The following is a 12408-nucleotide window of genomic DNA, read 5'->3' on the forward strand; positions in this document are numbered from 1 at the left end:
AGGACAATGACTAATGGCTTTAAACTAAAAGAGGGGAGATTTAGATTAAACATTACGAAGAAATTGTTCACCCAGAGGGTGGGGAGGCACCAGCACAGGCTGCCCAGAGAAGCTGTGGCTGCCCCATCCCTGGAGGTGCTCAAGGCCAGGCTGGATGGGGCTTTGGGCAACCTGTGAAGAACTGGCTGGGTGGCTGGGCTCAAACTGCCACAGTGAACGGCGTTGAGTCTGGCTGGCAGCCATTCACTAGAGGTGTTTAGGTGTTTAAGAGACACGTAGATGTAGCACCAAGGGACACGGTGTAGTGATAGGACCCACAAAGTCAGGTTAATGGTTGGACGTTATGATATTAAAGGTCTCTTCCAACCTAGATGATCCCATGATTCTGCAATGGCATGGAAATTCATCATGTGTGGCACTGAATTATATGCATTTATAGGCACACATGCTCACATACACACTCTCAAAGTTATTGCTGACGTTACAGAAATACCTCCCTGTAGCTCATTTTTCAGCTGGCAGTGCCTTTTCACACTAATAGAGCTTTTCTGCTCTAACTTCTCGAGCTGAATGCCGCTAGCTGAGCAAGAATTTATTTTAATATATTCCATATTTGCAGTAATTCCCAGGGAAGAAGGAATTACAGTAAGATGCTTAATATTAATTTCATTTAAGAGGCTGGTTAACCTGCACAGCTCAAGACTTAGATGGAAATCCTGACTAGACTCCTGCCGATTTTAATCAAGCTGGGATTTCATTGTTCTATTACTTGAAGCAGAAACACAAAACAGATGAAGTTCACCATGCAAATGTTCTCCTTTTCATGTTGTTAGGTAGGTTATTCCAATTAGCTTTGAACATGTCTAATTTTGAGGAGTTAAACTCCTTCAATAGAAATTCAGTTTTAGTAAGAAGCAGGACTTCTAGCTAATAAACATATACAAACATTTGCTCAGACACATGTGCTGAGTCTGACAGGAAAGGAACGGACCTGTAAAGAGATCTGTTTATAAAACTGAGTTCTGCTGTAAGTAAATAGCCTTGAAAAGTGAAAAATACAAACTGTGCACACAGAATATATGCTATATCCTATTTGGACATGCACCTCTTATCAAACTACGAGTGCCAAACAGAAAGCTCAACACGGATATACTTGAAAGATCCCAAAGGAAAATCCAGCCAGTCTTTTACTGCCAATCCACTGCCACCTGGCAGGTGAAGAGTGCCAAACACTCTTCTCTGCCAACAGTTAGAGTAATCTCAGTTTTACATTCACCAAAAATAAGAAAAAATAAATCTGAGTTCCCCCTTGAGCATTACATCAGACACCACCAGTGACAGTGATAGCTCCCAGCTCTGTGCAGGACCATGTATCTCTAAGAGGCTTGTATATTACAGCTTAGGGACTCCCCATCATTTTATTTTTAAAGGCAAGAAAGGTCACGGGCAATGTAGCATCTGTGCAGACAGCTTCCGAAGTTTTTAACACCATCTTTGTTCCCCAGAAGACGTACCAGCGTTAATCAGATTACACCACGATGTCGTCACTCCTGGAAAAAAGCAGTCTCTTTGCAGCTGCATACGGAATTCTAAAACAGAAATCTCTGACCACATCACAAATTTTGTCTGGACAAACTTTTCTTGCTTATGCAAAAAAAGCCCACCAGCAATACTTGGTACGATATTCACAGCCTCATTACCCACATACACCGGTTAGCTGTATTAATCTAGCTTGTAAGTTATCCGCTGGAAAAGCTTTCCATCAGGGAGTTGCTTGAGATATGGTGTAATGTGTACAGCATTGCAAATTAAAATTAAAATCCCAATAAGATTTCAAGTATGATAAAACATCTTGGGCAATGTACAACAGTTCCAAGAATAAAGGAATCTTGCCAATATATTGCATAAATGTATGCATATATAGTATTTTCTCCCCAGAAACACAATGATTTAATCCTGTCACTCTTTTTGCTACCAGCAGAATCAGATTCTCAGATGTCATCTTCTATCTCTTATTCTTTAGTTAAGACTTTTAAAAGGTTGTATTTGTAGACATCAAGGAGTAGAATGGACTTGATCCAAACAGCATTGGCTATTGCTTTTCTGAATAGAGTCACTTAATTTGAAACAGTGTAATTACAATAATGAACACCTACAGTGTTCCTCTCATACATTACTACCAAAATATTTTATTTATACAGTTGTGGCTGGTGGCAGTGGGGGAATTAAGGATTTCAGGGTATAACTAGAGTTGCCAGGATGTATAAGCCTTTAAGAGACTGTTTTGCCTGTTTTTTCCCCCTCTCCTTCTGACACGGGTGATAAGCTATTGGTGGTCTTACTAATGTAACTTGACCAAACTATTCCAGACATTGGTGATGTAACAGGTATATAATGCAAAGATGACCACTTCAGTAATGAATGCCATCCAGCAGGACCATAAAGGTGTTTATATATGCAAAGCAATGCAATTTAAGACTCTGAGATGATACCAAGCATGTTTCTTTCCAAGAGCATGTGAATGTAACAGAGAAGCATTTCCAGTGCCTGTGACTGCAACACCTGATGATTTGTTTTGCAGCACAGTCACAATTGTTAGAATTGGCATATCAAATATTCACCTATCTTTTCAGCTGCATTTTAATTTCTCACAAAAATTCTAATAATCATTTAAAATGGCAAAAATGCATCCGTTTTATAATCTAAAATGTTTAGAAAATATTTTCTACTTATCAAGTACGTCTTCTCAGGTAAGTTTGGATCAAGGAAACTTCAGACTTTGGAATCAGCAATCACCTGGATACTTAATTCCTCAAAACATGGGCAGTCGTGATAACCCTCTTGTTTTTGTAAAATCTTTAATTGTAGCACCCTCATTTCTGTTTGTTACAACAACAGCAATTACGGTTCCTAAGGCATTACACTAGAATATTTTTATAACACAAATACTGTAAGGTTCCCCTTGCTTTCCTATCGCTTTAGCATCATGGCAGGAGGTTAAAAAAAAAGCCTGAAAAAAAAATCATACTCCAAATAGATCTGAAGAAAAGGCAAACAAGCAAGCAAACAAAAAAAGGGTGACAACTGTTTCAAGGAGAACATCTTCAGAGGAGAACAGCCCCAAGCAAAAATGTTGCTGCGTTAACTGGCCTCCAAGCACAATGCTCCTGAATCCAGTCCTGACCAGGCAGAACAACGTAACAGGCACAGAGAAGTGATAGATGTATTGAAGACATATATATATGTATATATATGTATTAGTGATTCATGATTGGCTTCAACTGCATCCTTTCTCCATGCACTTTCTGTTTTCCAGCCTCTCCTAAAGAGAAGAGTGGGAATGGTGTCTTACCCAAATTGCAATGAGACTATAGCACACACAACTCAGATGGCCTTTGGCATTCAGATTGGGTATCAGGGAAAGGTTCTTCACCGGGAGGGGGGTGGAGCACTGGGACAGGCTCCCCAGGGCAGTGGTCACAGCACTGAGCCTGCCGGACTTCAAGAAGTGTTTGGACAATGTTCTCAGTCATATGGGCTGATTTTGGGGTGATCCTGTGTGGAGCCAGGAGTTGGACTCGATGATCCTTGTGGATCTCTTCCAGCTCAGGATATTCTAGGATTCTGTGCTCCCATCTCAGTAGTGCTCCGCTTCAAGCTGCGTTTTGCATGTTCCCTCAGCTATTGTTTTCAAGCTAGGCTTTCAAGCCTCGAGAGATGCAAAATGTTCTCAAGCAAAAATGTGCAAACTCCCAGACACATGGAAGACCTGATCTTAATTATAACTTCTAGAAAAACATTGCAGTAAAAATATTGCTGTTAATATAGCAGTATCAATAGCATAGCAGATGAGTTTCTAGGGAGGGGGAGGGAACAGAGGCGTTAAAACTTCAGCTGCAGCAACATATGGTTTAACTGAGAAGAGCAGCGAGATGCTCTCCATCCCGCAGTATTACTAGGCTGCATGGGGGACTAAGGCCCGTCACATTTGCTTACAGAAGCCAAAAATAGAGAAGTGAAAAGACTCCAATAACATCGCTACAACAATATAGTTTTTTTTCTCCAGCAGCATTTCTCTCTCCTCTTCTTCCCACCAGAAGACTGTGGTGCTTGGTTCCGCAGAGCAAGGCACTATGGCTTTCTTTACCAGCCACAAAAATAGCAGCTTCTTTTCCTGAGAGAAGTATCTGAACAAGTACTGGAACTAAAGCAAAACAACCACACATCAACTTGAACACCATGCAAATTGCCCGCTGTATTTACCATGTTATGCCACTGTAGTTCTTTCCAGAGCAGATTCTTTCTAGCAGTTCCTCAACAAAGTCAGAAAATATTAACATGAAGATTGTATTAATAAAGAACCGTCATTTCTTACAAGTCAAAACTCGACAAAATGGTCATAAACACAATGATTCATTAAATCCCCGATACTAGCAACAGTATCAGTTATGACACACACAGAGCTTTCAGACTGCACTTAAAATTCAATCAGTTTACCAAAAAATTATCTGCAGCTAAGTTTCTAATTCCTAGTCCTAGCAGAACTCCTTGCCTGGTCTACACCGTTCTCTTCTACAAGTTGAAAGAACACAAATGTACGTATTTTGAAAACTATGCCCCACTTTTTCCAGGCACAAAGAGTAGTATCAAGAGCATTTCGGTTTTGATTAATGGGTTGCAATTCAGTTGTCAAGTCAGGCATGGATGTAAACGTCAATGAAAAATCTACATTCCAGCTATATCTCAAACCAGGAAACTTAGTCCAGGACCTTTTTCGTTAAACTTCATATAGCTTTTACATGGACTCAGTGACAGAAAGCCAGCAACCATAGCTAAAAGCTGAAATAAGCATAGCCTAGTATGGTCACCTTTAGCAGCGGTTTGTTTCACTGGAGATTTCATTAAGAATATGCTGTACAAGCCCTTAAACAGTCTAAACCTTCTCTGCAGAAATCAAATGGGCAATTCTCTATCCTTATTTTATATAGACAATAAGAAAATGATACCACTTAAGTGTTCACCTTCTTCCTTAATTCACAAAGACATCCAAGATCTCCACCATAAAAGTCAGAGTATGCATCCTCTCTCCATTCCAGTTTTTTCTTTTAGTCTAGATCACCTTCATTATTTCCACAAAATTTGCATCGTGTCAATCTCTGACCATCCTGACATCTTTCTCTGGAATTTCTGCAAGTTTTTTTTTGCATCTTTCTTTGCTGACCTCAAAAGAAGTGTTGCATCCTGGCAGAGACCTCACTTGCACATGAATAAAACACTTACTCTGATAACTGCTTCCTTCTAAGCCACAGCAGAATAGGAATTGTTTTCTTCTGTACTAGCACCAGCATCATCAGCTCATTCAGGCTGAAAGAACCACTTTTTTTTGCCTTTATTACAAAGGAGCCATATCCTGCCTTGTAATTGTATAATAAATGCAAAACTGCATTTTAGTGGATTTCACCTTTCCGGTTTTGGATCATCTTCCTAGCTAAAGAGGTTTGCATGAATATCTGCAGATATTTTTTAATTTCCTAGGAGTTTTTTTTTTAATTTAATAAAATCAAAGGAATATGAATTAATAAAGATCAATTGCTATCAGATGCAAAGGATTATCAAATTATGGCATTATATTCCATCTACATTAGTACCAAGGCAAAGACCGCTCCGTTCAGATATGAAAGTAACAATCTTCTGCCTGGGTAAATACAATATGGTATAGGAGAAAAGTAACTCTTAATCCTTGTCACTATATCCTAGCGCTCACTGTATTTTTCTCCTGCTTATGGATCTCAGCAACAAAAACAGTATGATAAAGTGCCGAGGTACTTTGTTCTTGCTTCTCTGAGCAGCTTGTCTAGAGCAGGATTTTAAAACAGGAGGGAAGGTAGGTCAGGTTTCTGTGGGATGACTATTTTTTGCTAATCAATTACTTTATGCAATTATTTTAATTCCTTATGACAAGCATCAGGACTCCTGAGTAAAAGTCTTCACTCTTTGCTGGATGCTACTATATATTTGTTTTTGTGCTCACGTCGCCCTTATCCGAGTGAATATTTGGCTCTTGTTTTATTTGGGTTCCCCGCTCTCACTGCACACGATGCGACACCATTGCTCAAATCCTCAAACCATCGGTCCCCTCCTTAGTCCAGTTTGGCAGCCAGCAGGCCAGTTTTCAAAATACCCCATGTTTTTCTCACCTGCTGTGCTTTCCGGCACCTCCTGCTTGTCTCGCACAAGCTGCATGATGTCTGACACCACGACCTGATGGTTCGTCTCTTCTTCTTTCTCCTCATTAGACCGATTGCCTGTCGCGAAACAGTTGCAGCTGCTGGATTCTTTGCACGGGATCAACCTCCAATACCAGTAGTCAGACATGAACAGGCTGGGAGTTGATTTCTGCAGTTTGAGAACAGAGAGAAAATCGTTTGCAGCAAGAAGTGACAGAAAAAAAAACAAACAAAAAAAACCCAACCCTACCTACTTAAAAGGAAATCCTCAAACGTTTGACAGTCATGTACAGATTACTGGGACCTTTGATTTTATTTGAAGAAAACAAGAAATTGGAGGTTTGTAATAAGCATATGTGGTGTCACATTAGTGAATAATAGCTACCCATGACATGTATCCAAATAAAAACCTCAAGAGACCCCCGTAGCTTCTCGAAGTGCTTATATTATAGGTCTGTGAGCCAATCAGACACACAAAAAACAATATACAAAAATCAAAGTACGTGTAATCTTAGTATCAATTGTAGAAAGGCAAAAAATATAAATATCCCTGTGTATTTTCAGCAGAACAAGTCAGTATTTGTCTTTAAAACACCCCCTGGATCCCAATTTAACTAGGTGAAAGAACACGAGCTGTCAAAAAAGCAAAACAACGCAGGGATTATAACTGATGTAACGCTTCCCCCAGCACGGGGAACTGAAACTACTGTCAGAAAAGTTAACAAACACATTAACTGGAGGAAGCCTTGACGCTGGCAGCGTGGCAGGAAGGAGCGATAGCGCAGACCCGTGTGGTTTGGCTCCTGACCGAGCGCCCGGGGCTTTGGATGCTGCCCTTCCCGAGGAAAAACGAGCGGCAGCAGCACCCCGAGCCTGGCCAGAGCTCATCACCAGCCTGATTTGTGCCCGCAGGTAAAGCAGGAGCTGCGCCCAAACACCTGCAGCTTGCTAAATTTGCATACACGGATGCCAGGGAGCCACCGTGTTCTTCCTCTTGTACACAAAGGGGGATCTCCCTTTCCTGAAGCTGCGTTATTCAGCAGCTGTTTTACCAGGAACTGCCCAAGGACCACACAGCATCTCTGTCATCATCTTCTTACCAGCTCAAAGAAAGCCATTTCCGTTTACCTCTACCTGGTGGCACAGTAGCTACAATTTTCCCTTTTCCCATTTTCTGAGGCTTTCAATTACCCGCGAGACATGAAATAGATTTCTCTTCTTAAAGCCACTTAGCACAGTGTGAAGTTTTCTGGTCCTGAACTTCTTTTTTCCCCCCCTAGAAAGCGGGAATCTGCTCTGAAAGAGAAACAAATCTCCAAGTTGCAGTGGGTTTTCCCCCACTCCATGAAAGGTGAACCGAAATGCATGTGGAGCTACGCTTCAGCCATCAGCAAATTACGAATAAAATCCTCATTTATTGCCTTTCCTTAAGGAACAGGAACTCATGAAGATCGCCAGAAATAATTATACTGAAACATGCAGCGAGAGACAAACATTTCTGACCTTAATTCTCATTTAATTAGGTTTCCTGACCCACAAATTTTCCTTATTTTGATTTTTAAGAGCAGGAACGCGAACTTCTGGAGCCAACAGCTCGGGACCCGGCGACAGAGAGGGAACCCACTTGACTCATGGCCCTTCAAGACTCCCCAGGGTTTTAATGGGATTTTATGAATGCCTTTTAAACTACTTGAGTTCTGCCCTTACAGATACTGTATTTCTACTCTTGCCCTTCCACATTTTGCTTAGAAAGTGGAGGGAAAGAGCAACAGCATCAAAACCCTAGCCATTCTCCCCTCTATCTCCAGGGCCTGCAGAATACCCTTCTGTGATTTTAAAAGAAAAATCAATTTAAAGATTAATGTATTAATTCATTTGGAGCTTTACTGTGATCAACATTTAAACTTCCTTCAAGATAAACGTCCTCATTTTTTATTTAAAAGGCTTCCACGGAGCATTAGAAATCATCACTGGACTTATGTAGGAAACGCCGCTTTCAAAGGATCTGCAAGGCTCTTTAGCAAGCACTAAACTGAGGCCTCTTCAAAGGAAGAAGAAAATCAGACGCGTTTAATAAGAGAAATGCTTGCCTATTAATTCAATTTTTCAGCTTGCAGGCAACCATTTGAGGAAGGCTCGCAAGTTTAAGTGGCAGTCCCTCAGCTGTCTTTCTTCCTCCTCTTGGAGCAGCCGCACAAGAACATTTTACCCTTTGTTAGTTAACCCCGGATCGGATTTTAAGGGCTCTGACAAAAGGGAGGAGCAGATAAACACAGATCACATCATCCCTACAGCACCCTGCAGGTACGTGACAGAGTAATATCCCATAAATTGTCAAATTCTGCTTCCATTTCCAGAGCTACAGGCTCCAAAAGACACCGTGCTGGTCCCAGACCCTCACAGCAGAGCGTGCGGGCAAGGGAAGAGCTTCTTGCACGCGTGACACGAAACGTGGACAAAGCTGGAACTTCCTCCCCACCAGCTGCAGGCGTCCTCACGTGAACCGTATCTCAAGTCCCTCAGAAGCCTGGCCGTGACACAAGAGGCATTTCCACTTCTGTCCATCACAGGAAAAAACAAAGGCCCTCGAGTTTAGTAAGACACCGGACCCGTGAAGCGTCTTGCTGCCCGTTTTGGGCAGACTTCACATCCGTGAAGGTGACAGACCTCCATTTCCAGTGGAAATCAGCCTCTGAGCAACGTTAACCTGAATGTGAGCAACGCACCACCTTACGGGGATCTCGTTGCCTAGAGATCATTATTAGCAAACCCATTTTTTCCTCAGTCTTTAAAACTCCCACCAAGCCACCTACGTTCCTGAAAACTGAGCTCTCAGAATTAGGCATCTACATTTCTTCTCTTCCTGCCCCCATGCTGCAAAGTTGTCGTTGCCACTCGTTGCTCGTCCCGTCCACTAGAAGCCAGCTAAGCACAGCGGCCCCAACACAAGGCGAGATGCTTCGAGGCTCTGAAACACAACGCAGAGCAGCTGATGTCCCTCCAGAGCTGCTCTTCATCTGTATCTGTTTCCACTTGGCTCACATTTCCGAGATTTTTCCTCAAAACCCCAGGGAATGACAGGCTCTGCCTGATTTTTAAAATAAGCCTGACACACGAGAGATGCTGAGAGAGCTCCGCAGCACTTTATGCAGGGTGAGGGGGCTGCGTGCTTCACCCCGTATCTTCACCGACAAAGCTCTCCTTGTGTGAGCATCACGAAGCCACCCTGAGCAAAAGCTTTCCTTTGACTCGGAGGTGCCCACGGCCAAGCACGCAAACCCTTGGGTAGCTCAGCTGAAACAAACAAAATAGCTGCTACTTTCCATCCGTCAGTAAACACATGGCACGTTCTGTTTATTTTGCACTTATTTATCATGGAAACAAGCTCGGGAACATCAGCATTTAGGATGTCAAAGACCTCTCTCCGGACAAAGCTCCTGGGACAGCGCCTTTGGTCAGTGGCCACATCATGCAGCACGCCCGCGCCCTCCCCGGCTCGGAGGCCAGCGGTCCCCGAGGGATGGCTTGGGTCACCTCGTCCCACGGACCCGCCGACAAACACGTACGAGGTGTCCATTTTCAAAGGGCTCATCACAGAACTGCTCCACAAGTCCCTTCTCGTCCTCCTCCTTCCCGACCCCTACGTGGCAGAGGTCAAAAGCATTTTGCAATATCCCATAAAAAACAAATCCCAAGCCCCATAGCTCAGCCTTTTACTGTAACCCGCCCGGCTGAGGTTTGCCAAGTCTCCCCAAACCTCCCCTGCAAGACAAAGGAGCCCCTTTCGGAAAGAAGCAGCAGGCTTCCTTCAGAGCTATTTGGGATTGAATTTGCTGTTGAGTAACCATGCTGAATGCTTCCTAATGAAGTTCCTATAGATTTACCCAGCAGGGTAATTTGGTTAGAAATGGCAACTGACGACAACTTTCCTCTTGAAAGGGGCACTGAATGAAGAGTTTTAAGTAAGTGTAAGTTTTAGGATGATTAAGCCGGTGGCTGTTTTGAACCTCCTGCAGAGCCCCAGCAGTGCACACAGGTGGTTACCTTCAGGACTGCCTTCACAGATATTTTGTCAGAAAACAAACAAATAAAGCTTGTCCACGCAACCTCTGGAACTACTTCTGCATAGTCTGGTCCTGAACCAGTGAAACTTGTCACTTCTGGAAGCTGCCTGAAACACACGAATTTCCAAGTTCAACAGCAAAAAGTCGTGGGGATGCTCCCCAATTTCCCTATAGAAGAAGGGATAAGGGTAAAGAAGTGGGTTGTGTGCTAGCAGCCAGGCCTGAACCACAAGAAATTACCCGTGACACCAACAAGAGCTAGGGGAGCACTCAGCTCTCTGCCCTACAACTTTTATTCGGAGCGTGTTCAAGTTCCCTCCTGAATTGTGGTCTGAAACAGTTTTTTGCCATTCCCTTCCTACTTGCATGATCTTTTAAAGCAGATGTCCGTTTGCGTTTAATGTTTTATTCTTTGTTTTTCACCATGCTGACCAACCTGTGCCCAGTAAGCCCCCGTTAGCGGAGGTTCTGCTGGCTGCTCATTCTTCTGTCAGGCTTTCGGAGGGGGGGGGGGGTTGGAAATTAATCTTTGAACTCATCTCTCATTCTGACTTTCGGATGGCAAACACTTCAGCCTCCTTCCTCTTGCCGGGACGAGGAGAAGCAGAAGTCAGGGGGAAAACCTGAGCCCAGAGCCACCACAAGCACCAACAAGCAGCACACGCGGCTTCCCCCCCCGCCGCCTCAGCCGCTGCGGGGGACCCCTGCCCGAGTGAAACATCTCCACTCCAGCTCCGGCTTTGTCCCCGCTTTCGGGATGCTCCCTACAAACCCCCGGGCACCCCCTCGGCTGGGAAACCCGGGGGTTGAAGCGGGACAGCCGCTGAGGCGCTGGCTCAGCATCCCGCAGCGCCCACCGCGCCCCTCAGCCCGTGTTATCCGTTTATTTCCACGCAGGTCCCCGCCTTTGTTTCGCTTCCTCTCCTCGCACCCCGAACCCTCGCCGCCACCAAAACCGAGGAGAGGAGAAGAGAAGAGAAGGGGCGATGCAGGGCGACCCCCCCGGGACAAGCCCCAGCCCCGCGGCCACCGCCGCCGCCGCCCCCCACAAGATGGTGGCGGGCGGGCGGGAAGGGGGGATCCCCACTCACCTCAGCGCCCTGCCCCAGGACCCGGTGGCCGCTGCCGCCGGCGCTCCGGAGCTCGCCCGGGCGAGAAGAAGGGAGAGGAGGCAGAGCCGGGAGGGAAGGAGGGAGAGAGAAAAGGAGAGAGGGAGGCGCCGCGGGGCCCCGCCCGCGGCCGGGTGGGTAGCGGGGGGCCGGCGGCTGCCTTTTGTCAGCGCCCCGCCGTGCCGGCTGCCGGCGGCCGCCCTTTGTCCGCCTCCTGCCCGCCGGCCGGAGGAAATTTATTTCCCCCCGGGCACCTGCAGCGCTCGGCTGCCTCCTTCCCTCGGCCCTCAAGCTGAGGGGGGCCGGGGAGGGAGCCCCTGAGGGCACCCGAGGGAGGGGAGCCGCTTCCCGCCCGCCGCCCGCGGCTTTTGGGGCTGAGGCGCCCGCTCCCGCCGGGTCCTTTTTTTGGGATTTTTTTGGGAAAGGGGGGACGAGAAGTTTCTCCTGGAGGCATTGAGGGGAGGTGCGGGGGCACCCTCAGCGAGGAGGTGCCGGATTTGGGGCACTCACAGCCGGCCCCGTGAGGTGAGAGGCTGTGGGGGACAGAGGAGACATCACTTCTGTGGTCCCCCGTGCTGGTTGTGTCGCACACCACAGCCTTTGGGACTGATTTAGGGTGTCAAGGATTGGGTCAGACAAGACCGAGTACTTTTTGATTTAGCGGGATTTCTGCAGAAGGTCCAGTGGTACGGGCTAGTAGTATGAGAACTCGTGGAGGAAATTTATTTCATTATGGACAGCCTTTCTTTTGTTTCCTCTCAAATATTGTTTGCTCTGCATTAAATAAAATATCAGTATAACATCAGCTTTGAGTAAGGATGCTATATTCCATATATACTCTTGGGTCTGGCCGTGCCAAGAAGCTGGGGTGCATGTCATCAGGGAAACTTTCAAGCAAATGTCAAGAACAGGTGACATTTAGCAGTTCCGAAGACATTAATAAAGTTAGCCACTGAAGCAAACCTGTGCTTCTACATTACAACAGCTGAAGGTGAAAGTGGGTTAAGA

At 45.3% G+C, this 12408-nt stretch overlaps 1 protein-coding gene across 9 annotated transcripts in view; it reads right to left on the bottom strand.

Annotated features, from left to right (window-relative positions):
- The window catches only part of MCF2L (MCF.2 cell line derived transforming sequence like), a 152005-nt gene extending 140475 nt beyond the window's left edge, over positions 1-11530 (bottom strand). For 6 of the 9 annotated variants that reach the window (XR_011806080.1, XR_011806079.1, XM_038173327.2 and 3 more), the window contains exons 1-2: positions 11383-11516; positions 6198-6396 (exon numbers count right to left, since the gene is read on the bottom strand). Coding sequence is in view for 7 of the 9 variants with exons in the window: in XM_038173327.2 (XP_038029255.1) it covers positions 6198-6375 (178 nt within the window). In the remaining 2 variants the exon portion in view is untranslated. Of the gene's footprint in view, positions 1-6197; positions 6397-11382 lie in introns of all 9 variants that reach the window. The other 3 variants (XM_038173320.2, XM_038173318.2, XM_038173316.2) reach the window with 1 other exon arrangement.
- Between the last annotated feature and the right edge of the window lie 878 nt (positions 11531-12408).

The sequence above is a fragment of the Anas platyrhynchos genome, chromosome 1, assembly GCF_047663525.1.
Source record: "Anas platyrhynchos isolate ZD024472 breed Pekin duck chromosome 1, IASCAAS_PekinDuck_T2T, whole genome shotgun sequence".
Taxonomy (NCBI): Eukaryota; Metazoa; Chordata; class Aves; order Anseriformes; family Anatidae; genus Anas; species Anas platyrhynchos.